The 14,785-nt window shown below is 44.0% G+C and overlaps 1 protein-coding gene across 1 annotated transcript in view; it reads left to right on the forward strand.

Moving 5' to 3' along the window:
- LOC139385152 (copine-7-like) overlaps positions 1 to 14,785 on the forward strand; it is a 37,490-nt gene that overhangs the window by 9,454 nt on the left and 13,251 nt on the right. The window contains exons 2-4 of the mRNA XM_071130235.1: positions 4,536 to 4,718; positions 4,981 to 5,055; positions 10,727 to 10,801. Coding sequence (XP_070986336.1) covers positions 4,536 to 4,718; positions 4,981 to 5,055; positions 10,727 to 10,801 — 333 coding nt within the window. The remainder of the gene's footprint in view (positions 1 to 4,535; positions 4,719 to 4,980; positions 5,056 to 10,726; positions 10,802 to 14,785) is intronic.

Raw genomic sequence — 14,785 nt, forward strand, 5'->3', positions numbered from 1 at the left:
GCCCCCTATCCACATCAACGGGACAGTAGTGGAGAAGGTGGAAAGTTTAAAGTTACTCGGCGTACACATCACGAAAAAACTGAAATGGTCCACCCACACAGACAACCTCAGGAGGCTGAAGAAATTCGGCTTGTCACCAAAAACACTCTCACACTTTTACAGATGCACAATCGAGAGAAGCCTGTCGGGCTGTATCACCGCCTGGTACGGCAATTGCTCCGCCCACAACTGTAAGGCTCTCCAGAGGGTAGTGAGGTCTGCACAACACATCACCGGGGGCAAACTACCTGCCCTCCAGGACACCAACACCACCCGATGTCACAGGACAATAAATTGATCACTAGCCACTTTAAACAAAGTTACTTTATATAATGTTTACATACCCTACATTACTTATCTCATATGTATATACTGTACTCTATACCATCTACTGCATCTTGCCTATGCCGTTCAGCCATCGCTCATTCATATATTTTTATGTACATATTCTTATTCATTTCTTTACACTTGTGTGTATAAGGTAGTTGTTGTGAAATTGTTAGATTTCTTGTTAGATATTACTGCATGGTCGGAACTAGAAGCACAAGCATTTCGCTACAATCGCATTAACATCTGCTAACCATGTATATGTGACAAATAAAATTGGATTTGATTTGAAGTCATCTTGTCCTAGAGAGATTTACACGGTTATCAAAACGTCTCGCCAGGGTAAACCTTCACCAAACACAGCCCTTATTTTAAGTGTTTCTAAAATCCCCTATGGGAAAAAACAAACAAGTGGAACCATTTCCTTGTTTGACCACTAGATTTTATGACTCATACTGTGGTACTCTATTGGGAGCTCCTTTGGCCAGAGTGCCCCTACTGGCCCTCCAACCTCACTTCCAGCAGCATCTGGTCTCCCATTCAAGACCAACCCTACTTAGCTTCAGCGGCAAGCCAGCAGTGGGATGCAGGGTGGTGTGCTGCTGGCAAGCAGGAGAGAGGGAGCTGACTCCCTGGGACCTCAGAGATCCCGCCATACGTCAGACAGTCACCTCTCTGTAGACTCTCCCTGCCACCCCAGTTGAATGGGCATCACAGGGGTATGCATTACAAAGGCACAGCCCTTCCTCTGTGACTCTGGGTAGCTTTCATCACACAGCCCTTCCTCTGTGGCTCTGGGTAGCTTTCATCACACAGCCCTTCCTCTGTGGCTCTGGGTAGCTTTCATCACACACGGAAACAAACTTGTGTTCACAAGTATGTCCAACCAGATAGCACAGAAAGAGATCGAGAGAAAAAAAGACAGAGAATGAGAGAAACAGCGAGAGGAGGAGGGCTAGAGTCTAATTAAAACATGTCTTAGCTGTTATCTCCTGAGAAATTAATCACTCTTTCTACTGTTTGCAAGGTCAATAATGAATAACAAGACAATCCCCCATTCCTCAGGTCATTTATATCAGAATACATAATAACATGGTCTTCAACACTCTGGAGGTGTCTCTAATTAGGACTGGCAGACTAGACTCTATTCCACAGTGATTGTCAGTGAAAAAAGGTGCATGCTTTCTCTGTTGCTTCTCATCAACCATTCTGTGTGTGGGTGTCTGTGTGTTCTCGTCAGCTCAAGGCCAACAGCATGAGGTAAAGCAGTAGGATTAACTCCTGAACGTTAACGTGGACGTGCATGTGTGTACTATAGTGTGCCATGTATGTTCATGGCGTTTGGTGTGTGGGGCCCATGTTGACTCTGACTTTAGAGAGCTTTGACAGAACTGCTGATCAGGGAGCTTCATTCTTGATTTCTGCTCTATGGACGGGTGGGATTTGGCTGTGCTACGATAAGGTTGTTAATGAGATTGATGGCTAGGCCTGGTTTGAGATTGATGGCAATCTCTCTAGTATTTTTTGTTTTAGGTCAAACTACGGAGATTATATAAAATTTCCTTTCATATTTAACTATCTGTGTTTGATGACTTTCTGACTATCTTCTGTTTTACCATCACAACTTTTTTCTCAAATTAAAAGAAATGGAAAACAAGAGTAAAATATTTATGGCATTTTAAGTTTCCTTACCAGATTTAGATTGATAGTTGCCTTAGACTTGAATCATTTTTAATATGCTTTTTTAATAGCTCCAGTTTGAAATCCATTGATTCACTTAAACCATGGTTCAAACACTGCTTTTTACAGTGCCTTGCGAAAGTATTCGGCCCCCTTGAACTTTGCGACCTTTTGCCACATTTCAGGCTTCAAACATAAAGATATAAAACTGTACTTTTTTGTGAAGAATCAACAACAAGTGGGACACAATCATGAAGTGGAACGACATTTATTGGATATTTCAAACTTTTTTAACAAATCAAAAACTGAAAAATTGGGCGTGCAAAATTATTCAGCCCCTTTACTTTCAGTGCAGCAAACTCTCTCCAGAAGTTCAGTGAGGATCTCTGAATGATCCAATGTTAACCTAAATGACTAATGATGATAAATACAATCCACCTGTGTGTAATCAAGTCTCCGTATAAATGCACCTACACTGTGATAGTCTCAGAGGTCCGTTAAAAGCGCAGAGAGCATCATGAAGAACAAGGAACACACCAGGCAGGTCCGAGATACTGTTGTGAAGAAGTTTAAAGCCGGATTTGGATAGAAAAAGATTTCCCAAGCTTTAAACATCCCAAGGAGCACTGTGCAGGCGATAATATTGAAATGGAAGGAGTATCAGACCACTGCAAATCTACCAAGACCTGGCCGTCCCTCTAAACTTTCAGCTCATACAAGGAGAAGACTGATCAGAGATGCAGCCAAGAGGCCCATGATCACTCTGGATGAACTGCAGAGATCTACAGCTGAGGTGGAAGACTGTGTCCATAGGACAACAATCAGTCGTATATTGCACAAATCTGGCCTTTATGGAAGAGTGGCAAGAAGAAAGCCATTTCTTAAAGATATCCATAAAAAGTGTTGTTTAAAGTTTGCCACAAGCCACCTGGGAGACACACCAAACATGTGGAAGAAGGTGCTCTGGTCAGATGAAACCAAAATTGAACTTTTTGGCAACAATGCAAAATGTTATGTTTGGTGTAAAAGCAACACAGCTGAACACACCATCCCCACTGTCAAACATGGTGGTGGCAGCATCATGGTTTTGGCCTGCTTTTCTTCAGCAGGGACAGGGAAGATGGTTAAAATTGATGGGAAGGTGGATGGAGCCAAATACAGGACCATTCTGGAAGAAAACCTGATGGAGTCTGCAAAAGACCTGAGACTGGGACGGAGATTTGTCTTCCAACAAGACAATGATCCAAAACATAAAGCAAAATCTACAATGGAATGGTTCAAAAATAAACATATCCAGGTGTTAGAATGGCCAAGTCAAAGTCCAGACCTGAATCCAATCGAGAATCTGTGGAAAGAACTGAAAACCTGCTGTTCACAAATGCTCTCCATCCAACCTCGAGCTGTTTTGCAAGGAGGAATGGGAAAAAATGTCAGTCTCTCGATGTGCAAAACTGATAGAGACATACCCCAAGCGACTTACAGCTGTAATCGCAGCAAAAGGTGGCGCTACAAAGTATTAACTTAAGGGGGCTGAATAATTTTCCACGCCCAATTTTTCAGTTTTTGATTTGTTAAAAAAGTTTGAAATACCCAATAAATGTCGTTCCACTTCATGATTGTGTCCCACTTGTTGTTGATTCTTCACAAAAAAGTACAGTTTTATATCTTTATGTTTGAAGCCTGAAATGTGGCAAAAGGTCGCAAAGTTCAAGGGGGCCGAATACTTTCGCAAGGCACTGTAGGTCACTTTAATTTACTGATAGCATCTTTAGGGGATACATATGCTTTTGATGATGAGTTGGCTCCCCTCAGAATACCTAGCTTTGAATTAAATTATTACTAATAATTTCTCTGGTACTGGACATAATTGGATACTGGGTGCTAGATGGGTACACTCTGGCTGGGTTTACATAGGCAACCAAATTCTGATATTTTGCCCAATTATTGACAAAGATCAGAATTGGGCTGCCTGTGTAAACACAGCCTCTGTGCTCCACTGAAAGCAGGTGGCAATGTGGAGAGTTCAGGCATGAACCAGGTGTATTAGATAAACAGGTGTATGAATGTCCAGGCATGGCAATGGATGAGCTGTGTGTCTGCTGAGCTCTCAGCCCTCAGTCCACTAAAATCCTCTCTGCTGTCACTGTCTGAACAAGAGCTTCACAAGATTTACATTTTGGTCTAATCAACAGGAAAACAAACACGAACGCCAAAAGTGGCTGTAGCAGTGATCCGGGTGCAGATGGGTATTTGGCTGTTGTTCCTACATTCCCATGTGCCCATGAATGCATCACCATGTCCCATACATTAATTAGCATTGCAAATGAACTGATACAATGTATATTGCATATAAAACTGCACTCTTTATGTTTAATTGGTAGGAAGCTCTCATTAGAGAGTTGAGTTGGAGGGCCGAGTTTCTCCAGTAATATCCAACAACGTTTCCACATTCTAACGCTGTACTTTTTTCTCCCCTCTTGTCTCTTCAGCTTGACAGGACAGAGGTGATCAAGAGCAACCTGCACCCGGTCTTTGCCAAGGTCTTCACCCTGGACTACTACTTTGAGGAAGCGCAGAAGCTGCGGTTCGAGGTCTACGACATCCATGGCACTCACAGTATTGGCACCCGCGATGACGACTTCTTGGGTGGGGTGGAGTGTACGCTCGGCCAGGTCCTGTACTGAATGTCTGACCCTTCCACTCAGTTATCCAATGTGCCATTTCTTATGTCTAATCAAATCACTCACCACACATAAACTGAATGGAACACTGTGCTGAGTTGCTGCTCACCAACAACAGAGGTCAGAGGGTAAAGGTTAGAGGTCACCAGTCCTCGTCATACTGCTCTCAAACTGCTTTCGTACTAATTGTCCGGTAATACTTCTCACTGCTTCACTAGTCACCAGTCATTCATAGTTTTCCTGTGTTCCACAGATTGTAGCCCAGAAGAAGATGGTGAAGCCTTTATTCCTAAAGTATGCGAAGTACGCTGGGAAATCCGCCATCACGGTAGGTTCCCCCTATTCATCACCCTATCGATTTCGCTCACCATTGGCTCACTGTTGCAGTAACAGTGGCAAGCAAAATCAAATGCAATCACTTGTTAAATAAATTCATGCAATTAAAGCAAAGTAGCTGACGTGAATCCTGTGATGTAAGGATGCTTCTCTGTACAAAGATTCATGACTCATACACAATATCTGTCATGACAAAGAGAGGGGGACGTTAAAGCACAGAGTGTTGTTTCTGTTGGATGGTCTCAACACCATCTGCCAGGCCAACATTACATTGCCATACAAAAGGGAACAACACAGAGAAATTGTGTTTAACAAGCCTGCAAATCTGACCTTTAGTGGAGTGGGAGGAACAGTCAGTGTTCCTCACTGCTCCTGTTAAGTCAGAGGTGCCTTCTTATACTGCAGAGATGAGGGGAGAAAAGAGAAGGGGTTTTGCACAAGGAGTGAATTCAATAATGTCAACAACAGACCTTTTGCCTTATTGATACCTATCTTTATTGATTTTACCCTAACAAACTACGCATAAATTGCCCTTGGAGAGAAGGGCTGAGAATGACTTGCTTGTGATGGAAATGGCCAAAGTAAAGATGGCATTTGAGGATCTTTCCCTTCGGCTAGTGTTGCCATTATGACCATTGATTGGATGCGATCACATGGCGGCAGCTTGCTGTGAGGTGGTTTTGGGGGGATATAATGGGTTTGTTTAAGCACAGTTCTGTAGCAGTGTGGGCTTAATGCATTCTAGTGAATTAGTGCTAACCTGTGTCATGGTGTTTCTGAAAATGGCTTTTCCTGATATGATAATGGGCCTGGGCTTTGTCAGGTCTGTCTGTGAGATGGATCCCAATGGCATGATGTCTGCCTGTAATGTGACTGCAGGCTAATCTGGAAGGTGGCAGAACAACAGACAACTGTTGTGTTTTGTGTGAAAAATCCTTTCCCAGTGTTTGTAACACATCTCTCAGATGCCCATTGTGCATATGGGGACATGGGATGTGGAGAAAAGTTGGTCAAATGGTAGGGATTAAGGTTTTATGCAGTTACTGTGGCTCCCACTGGCAAGCATCACATTACAATGGTCTTCTAACTAGAACGTTCATTGCCGGGCCATAATCCAATACACAATACACATTATGCCTACACAACACTCACCAGGACAATGGCACTATGATATGAGATACAATAAATCATATTAATCCAAGATACTGTACGTACAGAAAGCTTGACAAGCTGCTGATACGACACATGCACCAAGTGTTATAGCTTTGCTGTGTTGTATTATTGAGAAGCTGAGAGACCCATAGAGTTTTGTTTCTGGACCATTGCCACACTTTTGTTTGATTGACAGAAACCATATACTTTACTGTAGTCTTGCTGCTGTGATTGCACACAGCACTATTTTGCCTAACAGATATGGGAGTTTATCTTTGTGGGTCTGTGTGATATGTGGGAAATATGTATCTCTAATTTGGTCATATGTTTGGCAGAATGCTAGGAAGTGCAGCTCAGTTTCCACTTCATTTTGTGGGTAATGTGAACATAGCCTGTCTTCTCTCGAGAGCCAGGTCTGTCTATGGCTTCCTTTCTCAATAGCAAGGCTATGCTCACTGAGTCTGTACATAGTCAAGGATGTTCTTAATTTTGGGTCAGTCACAGTGGTCAGGTATTCTGCCACTGTGTACTCTCTGTTTAGGGACAGATAGCATTCCAATTTGCTCTGTTTTTTGGTTGATAAATTCCAGTGTGTCAAGTAGTTCTCTTTTTGTTTTCTCATGATTTGGTTGGATCTGATTGTGTTGCTGTCCTGGGGCTCTGTGGGGTCTGTTTGTGTTTGTGGACAGAATCCCAGAACCAGTTGGAAGAGGGGACTCTTCTCTAGGTTCATCTCTCTGTAGGTGATGGCTTTGTGGTGGAATGTGTGGGAATCGCTTCCTTTTTTGGTGGTTATAGAATTTAATAGCTCTGTATGCATTGTTTGGGGTTTTGCGGTGTACACTTAGTATATTTTTTTGCAGAATTCTGTATGTAGAGTCTCAATTGGGTGTTTGTCCCGTTTTATGAATTCTTGTTTGGTGAGTCGACCCCAGACCTCACAACCATAGAGAGTAATGGCTTCTATAACTGATTGAAGTATTTTTTGCCAGATCGTAATTGGGATGTCTAGTTGTATGTTTCTTTTGATGGTGTAGAAGGCCATTCTTGCCTTATCTGTTAGATCATTCACTGCCTTGTGTACCTGTCATGCTGATGTTTAGGCCGAGGTAGGTATAGTTCTTGTGTGCTCTAGGGCAACGGTGTCTAGATATAATTTATATTTGATGTCCTTGTAACAGGAGCTTTTTTGGAACACCATTATTTTCTATTTACTGAGATTCATTGGGCCCAAGTCTCACATAATCTGCACAGTAGATATTTGATTGCTGAGTCCAGAAGGGTGAGGCCGTATGCTGCAGACTGTTCCACTGCCCTCGCCAATTCATTGATATACTGTACACAGATTGTACAAAACATTTCCATGACAGACTTACCAGGTGAAACTATGATCGCTTATTGATGTCCCTTCTTAAATCCTCTCCAATCAGTGTAGATGAAGGGCAGGAGAGGGGCTATAGAAGGATTTTTAAGCCTGAGACAATTAAGACATCGACTGTGTGTGCCATACATAGGGTAAATGGGAAAGACAAAATATTTAAGTGCCTTTGAAAGGGATATGGTAGTAAGTTCCAGGCGCACGAGGTTTGAGTGTGTCAAGAACTGCAATGCTGCAGGGATTTTCACACTCAACAGTTTCCTGTGTTAATCAGGGCAAGGTGTCTGGTAACATGACCGAATACAAACAGTGCAGCTATTCCCTCCGCAAGGCTATCAAACAAGCTAAGCGCCAGTACAGAGACAAAGTAGAATCTCAATTCAACGGCTCAGACACAAGAGGCATGTGGCAGGGTCTACAGTCAATCACGGACTACAGGAAGAAATCCAGCCCAGTCACGGACCAGGATGTCTTGCTCCCAGGCAGACTAAATAACTTTTTTGCCCGCTTTGAGGACAATACAGTGCCACTGACACGGCCTGCAACCAAAACATGCGGTCTCTCCTTCACTGCAGCCGAGGTGAGTAAGACATTTAAACGTGTTAACCCTCGCAAGGCTGCAGGCCCAGACGGCATCCCCAGCCGCGCCCTCAGAGCATGCGCAGACCAGCTGGCCGGTGTGTTTACGGACATATTCAGTCAATCCCTATACCAGTCTGCTGTTCCCACATGCTTCAAGAGGGCCACCATTGTTCCTGTTCCCAAGAAAGCTAAGGTAACTGAGCTAAACGACTACCGCCCCGTAGCACTCACATCCGTCATCATGAAGTGCTTTGAGAGACTAGTCAAGGACCATATCACCTCCACCCTACCTGACACCCTAGACCCACTCCAATTTGCTTACCGCCCAAATAGGTCCACAGACGATGCAATCTCAACCACACTGCACACTGCCCTAACCCATCTGGACAAGAGGAATACCTATGTGAGAATGCTGTTCATCGACTACAGCTCGGCATTCAACACCATAGTACCCTCCAAGCTCGTCATCAAGCTCGAGACCCTGGGTCTCGACCCCGCCCTGTGCAACTGGGTACTGGACTTCCTGACGGGCCGCCCCCAGGTGGTGAGGGTAGGCAACAACATCTCCTCCCCGCTGATCCTCAACACTGGGGCCCCACAAGGGTGCGTTCTGAGCCCTCTCCTGTACTCCCTGTTCACCCACGACTGCGTGGCCACGCACGCCTCCAACTCAATCATCAAGTTTGCGGACGACACAACAGTGGTAGGCTTGATTACCAACAACGACGAGACGGCCTACAGGGAGGAGGTGAGGGCCCTCGGAGTGTGGTGTCAGGAAAATAACCTCACACTCAACGTCAACAAAACAAAGGAGATGATTGTGGACTTCAGGAAACAGCAGAGGGAACACCCCCCTATCCACATCGATGGAACAGTAGTGGAGAGGGTAGCAAGTTTTAAGTTCCTCGGCATACACATCACAGACAAACTGAATTGGTCCACTCACACAGACAGCATCGTGAAGAAGGCGCAGCAGCGCCTCTTCAACCTCAGGAGGCTGAAGAAATTTGGCTTGTCACCAAAAGCACTCACAAACTTCTACAGATGCACAATCGAGAGCATCCTGGCGGGCTGTATCACCGCCTGGTATGGCAACTGCACCGCCCTCAACCGTAAGGCTCTCCAGAGGGTAGTGAGGTCTGCACAACGCATCACCGGGGGCAAACTACCTGCCCTCCAGGACACCTACACCACCCGATGTCACAGGAAGGCCATAAAGATCATCAAGGACATCAACCACCCGAGCCACTGCCTGTTCACCCCGCTATCATCCAGAAGGCGAGGTCAGTACAGGTGCATCAAAGCTGGGACCGAGAGACTGAAAAACAGCTTCTATCTCAAGGCCATCAGACTGTTAAACAGCCACCACTAACACTGAGTGGCTGCTGCCAACACACTGACACTGACTCAACTCCAGCCACTTTAATAATGGGAATTGATGGGAAATGATGTAAATATATCACTAGCACTTTAAACAATGCTACCTTATATAATGTTACTTACCCTACATTATTCATCTCATATGCATACGTATATACTGTACTCTATATCATCGACTGTATCCTTATGTAATACATGTATCACTAGCCACTTTAAACTATGCCACTTTGTTTACATACTCATCTCATTTGTACATACTGTACTCGATACCATCTACTGTATCTTGCCTATGCTGCTCTGTACCATCACTCATTCATATATCCTTATGTACATATTCTTTATCCCCTTACACTGTGTACAAGACAGTAGTTTTGGAATTGTTAGTTAGATTACTTGTTATTACTGCATTGTCGGAACTAGAAGCACAAGCATTTCGCTACACTCGCATTAACATCTGCTAACCATGTGTATGTGACAAATAAAATTTGATTTGATTTGATTTGAATCAAGAATGGTTCAGCCAACTTGACACAACTGTGGAAGCATTGGAGTCAACATGGGCCAGCATCCCTATGGAATGTTTTCGACACCTTGTAGAGTGCATGTCTTGAGGAATTGAGGCTGTTCTGAAGGTAAAATGGGGTGCAACTCAATATTAGGAATGCGGTCCTAATGTTTTGTTCACTGAGTATATGTTGAATAGGGTGGGGCTCAAGCTGCATCCCTGTCTCACCCCACGGCCCTGAGGAATTAAATCTGTGTCTTTATTGCCAATTTTAACTCTCTCTCTCATACACACACACACACACACGTATGTTTTTTCAGCAAAACTTATTAGCCTGTCTGTAATAATCCTTTAAATATGCAGAATAATGAACGTATTTGCTATTAGTGTATTCCTTTTGGAGGCCAACTAAACGGTCTTGTGGACAAAATTTGGACCCAGCTCCGTTTGGCCAGCTCTGCATTACTGTAATGGAACCATATCTGTTCTCGGCTTGAAGGAGCTTTCTGTTGAAGTTTAAAAGTAATAACACTCCTCAACATTTTATGTGACATATTTTGATTGGCTTCAAGGTCCTGTCTACATGTCATACGACAGGCTGTCTGCTGCTGAAAATAAAATATTCTCATTGGGCAAAAATGTGACTTACTAAAACCCTTTTTTCAGGTACACGCTGAAGAAATTTCTGGCAACAATGGATATGTTGAACTGTTCTTCTGTGCCAAGAAACTGGATGATAAGGTAAGGGATTAGGGCCCTTCTCTTGATGGAAATGTCAATATAGTTCATGGGTGAATTTGTGCTTATTGCTGGCTGTTGAACCTCTCTCCTGTGAATGTGATTTCAAGATCTCTTTTTGACATTATCAGTCATTAACCAGACAAAGATTTATACAACGAAGAGGATATGGATTTTCTACACTTATAAACGCAACATTTATTTAGATCCATATGCTTTACGCTGTATTTACTGGATGACATGACATAAAGGCATACAACATGCATTTCAGCATTTGTTCTATTAAGTCTGAATTGAACTTGGCTTTCTGTAAATGCTGGTTCCCCATTGAGACAAGCCTTGTGAGAATGGTGTGTCATGGACCCTTGACAGATAGCCAAAGGAAGATGAGGGTGAGATCAGTGTGAGGTTTGCTTAGTTCAGTGTGTGTGTGTTTTTGTGTTGGTGTGTGTCAGTGTGTGTGTAAAGGGTGTTACCGTGTGGTTCTCTGTTTGCAAATAGCCCCTCCACACAAAGCATCCCACAATGGACCACAGGCCCTGAAGCTCTGCAGGTGTCTGTTCTTCCTACAGCAGCAACAAGCCGTACCCGAACGCCTCTGCACTTATCCTCTCTCTCCTCGTCTCTCAACTAATATCTCTGCCTTTCTCCTTCTCTTCCTCCTTTACTCAGCATATCTCTCAGGGTCTTCCTCCTTTTCTCTGCATATCTCTCAGGGTCTTCCTCCTTTACTCAGCATATCTCTCAGGGTCTTCCGCCCTCTCACTTTCTGTGCCTCAAGCAAAAACATACTCTTAGTGATTATCTGCAAAATACCTTTTTTCTCTCTCTCTTTTCCTACCATTCCATTTTTGTCTGCCATTCATGAATTTATGCATTTCAAGTATCCTGGCTCTGAAAGGCTGCCTTGCAATATCCAAAGGACATGATCGACCTGTCCTTTTCAACTGTAAATTCCTGCGCCCTAACACAAGATGAGGAAATCAATCCAACATGGGGCTTTCTGTGCAAAGACAGCACAGACAGCGGTAGTTTTTCAATAAATGGCTTGACAGAGAAAAGCTATGTAAAATGCATGGTGAGCTCAGAACGAGGGAGTTTGTTGTCGGTAGAGCATTTAGGAGGGTTACGAAAGATATTTGGCAACAGATTTCGGGAGCTGGAGCACTGAGGCACCTACAGTAGAGCTGGCACACCCACACAAGGCTCAAGGCAGAAGGTTCATATCTCAGTCAACAAGACTGGAATAACTCTCTGACATCAATGATTATAGCAGAAATCTTCTTCCTGCCTCTCTATGCTCTCAGAATGCTACCAAGCAAAGGGTGCAATTGGCCTCTGACTCCAGCAGTGTTGGAGAAAGTTAACAGGGAGTGGAGGTAAAGTTCGGCTTAGTGTGTATTCATCAGAGCAGAGCCCAGGCTCCTTTAATGCATTTATTAGAGTTAGCAATCCAATAGAAAAAGGGTCATGATGAGCAATTCCATGTGGAAATAAAAACAGATTTCAAATTGCACTGTTTGTGATTTAGACACAAGCAATATTGCTAATGGAATCTTCAGTGTACATTGGAGGCAGGGAAACTCATCAATGGTGGTATGGTGTGCTTTAAAACATTCTTTCTTTTGCTTATTGACATAATTACATTTCAGTTGCCCAACCCTGTCAGCGAACTACTTTAACTATACGCTCTTAGAAAAAGGGTTCCAAAAAGTTTATTTTTGGTTTCATGTAGAACCCTCTGTGTAAAAGGTTCTACATGGAACCCTAAACAGTTCTACTTGGAACCAGAAAGAGAGCAGGAGATGGAAAGTGGGAGAGAGGGGGGTGGAAACAGAGAGAGAGAGACGTGGGGGGGATGGTCACATCCTCAGGCAGATTAATTGCCAGGCTCCTATCTTTGTATGGAATCTCTCCGTTCAAATGACTTTGAGGATCCCATTACACTGAGAAATATTACTCTAATAGACTATGCACATGATCTATACCACACAGGCTATAAATACTGCCTGCTTCACAATGGTGATCAGCTGTGATGAGTCACTTTAATATTGTAGTTGATTTACCAGCACAATGGGTGACGGCTCTGACAAAGTACCTTTTCAAAGGTTTGCATTTAAATGTCTTGAATGTTTAACCTTTTGTTTTTAAAAGTACTTGAAAATATATACACTGCTCAAAAAAATAAAGGGAACACTTAAACAACACAATGTAACTCCAAGTCAATCACACTTCTGTGAAATCAAACTGTCCACTTAGGAAGCAACACTGATTGACAATACATTTCACAAGCTGTTGTGCAAATGGAATAGACAACAGGTGGAAATTATAGACAATTCGCAAGACACCCCCAATAAAGGAGTGGTTCTGAAGGTGGTGACTATAGACCACTTCTCAGTTCCTATGCTTCCTGGCTGATGTTTTGGTCACTTTTGAATGCTGGCGGTGCTTTCACTCTAGTGGTAGCATGAGACGGAGTCTACAACCCACACAAGTGGCTCAGGTAGTGCAGCTCATCCAGGATAGCACATTGCGAGCTGTGGCAAGAAGTTTTGCTGTGTCTGTCAACGTAGTGTCCAGAGCATGGAGGCGCTACCAGGAGACAGGCCAGTACATCAGGAGACGTGGAGGAGGCCGTAGGAGGGCAACAACCCAGCAGCAGGACCGCTACCTCCGCCTTTGTGCAAGGAGGAGCAGGAGGAGCACTGCCAGAGCCCTGCAAAATGACCTCCAGCAGGCCACAAATGTGCATGTGTCTGCTCAAACGGTCAGAAACAGACTCCATGATGGTGGTATGAGGGCCCGACGTCCACAGGTGGGGGTTGTGCTTTCAGCCCAACACCGTGCAGGACGTTTGGCATTTGCCAGAGAAGATTAGCAAATTTGCCGCACAGCCCTCCATGTGCTCGCCAGAGGTAGCCTGACTGCCATTAGGTACCGAGATGACATCCTCAGACACCTTGTGAGACCATATGCTGGTGCGGTTGGCCCTGGGTTCCTCCTAATGCAAGACAATGCTAGACCTCATGTGGCTGTTCCTGCAAGAGGAAGGCATTGATGCTATGGACTGGCCCGCCCGTTCCCCAGACCTGAATCCAATTGAGCACATCTGGGACATCATGTCTCGCTCCATCCACCAACGCCACGTTGCACCACAGACTGTCCAGGAGTTGGCGGATGCTTTAGTCCAGGTCTGGGAGGAGATCCCTCAGGAGACCATCCGCCACCTCATCAGGAGCATGCCTAGGCGTTGTAGGGAGGTCATACAGGCACGTGGAGGCAACACACACTACTGAGCCTCATTTTGGCTTGTTTTAAGGACATTACATCAAAGTTGGATCAGCCTGTAGTGTGGTTTTCCACTTTCATTTTGAGTGTGACTCCAAATCCAGACCTCCATGGGTTGATAAATTTCCATTGATAATTTTTGTGTGATTTTGTTGTCAGCACATTCAACTATGTAAAGAAAAAAGTATTTAATAAAAATACTTAATTCATTCAGATCTAGGATGTGCTATTTTAGTGTTCCCTTTATTTTTTTGAGCAGTGTATATATAATTGTAGATGACTTGCTGTGACAACCACAGTATGAGCAACATGGATCAGGCAATGAAATATCCCCCATTTATTTCTAATACTGTAATGCTGCCTGAAACGCTATCCAAGGTACTGAACAAACTGCTGGAGGGCATTATGGAACTTGTAACATTATGGAACTCAGTAGACCGTGCTGGTCAAAGGTAACTTAATTAATGGTGCTGATTATATAATTGGTGAGAGCTGTTATTGCTGGACAGTGATTAAATGTTGACAGACAAATGCACTTGTAATGCACGTCAGTCCACAGTGACGCCACTGGCAAGGGGTTGCCGTGACAACGAGATGGGGGGGCTACCTCCTTCTTTCTTCCCTGGCTGTCCCTGTGGAGCTGTATCAGGCTAATGCAGCGAGAAATGGGGACATTAAATATCTTGTTTTGTGCCCCCC

This window comes from Oncorhynchus clarkii, chromosome 26 (genome assembly GCF_045791955.1).
Source record: "Oncorhynchus clarkii lewisi isolate Uvic-CL-2024 chromosome 26, UVic_Ocla_1.0, whole genome shotgun sequence".
NCBI lineage: Eukaryota > Metazoa > Chordata > Actinopteri > Salmoniformes > Salmonidae > Oncorhynchus > Oncorhynchus clarkii.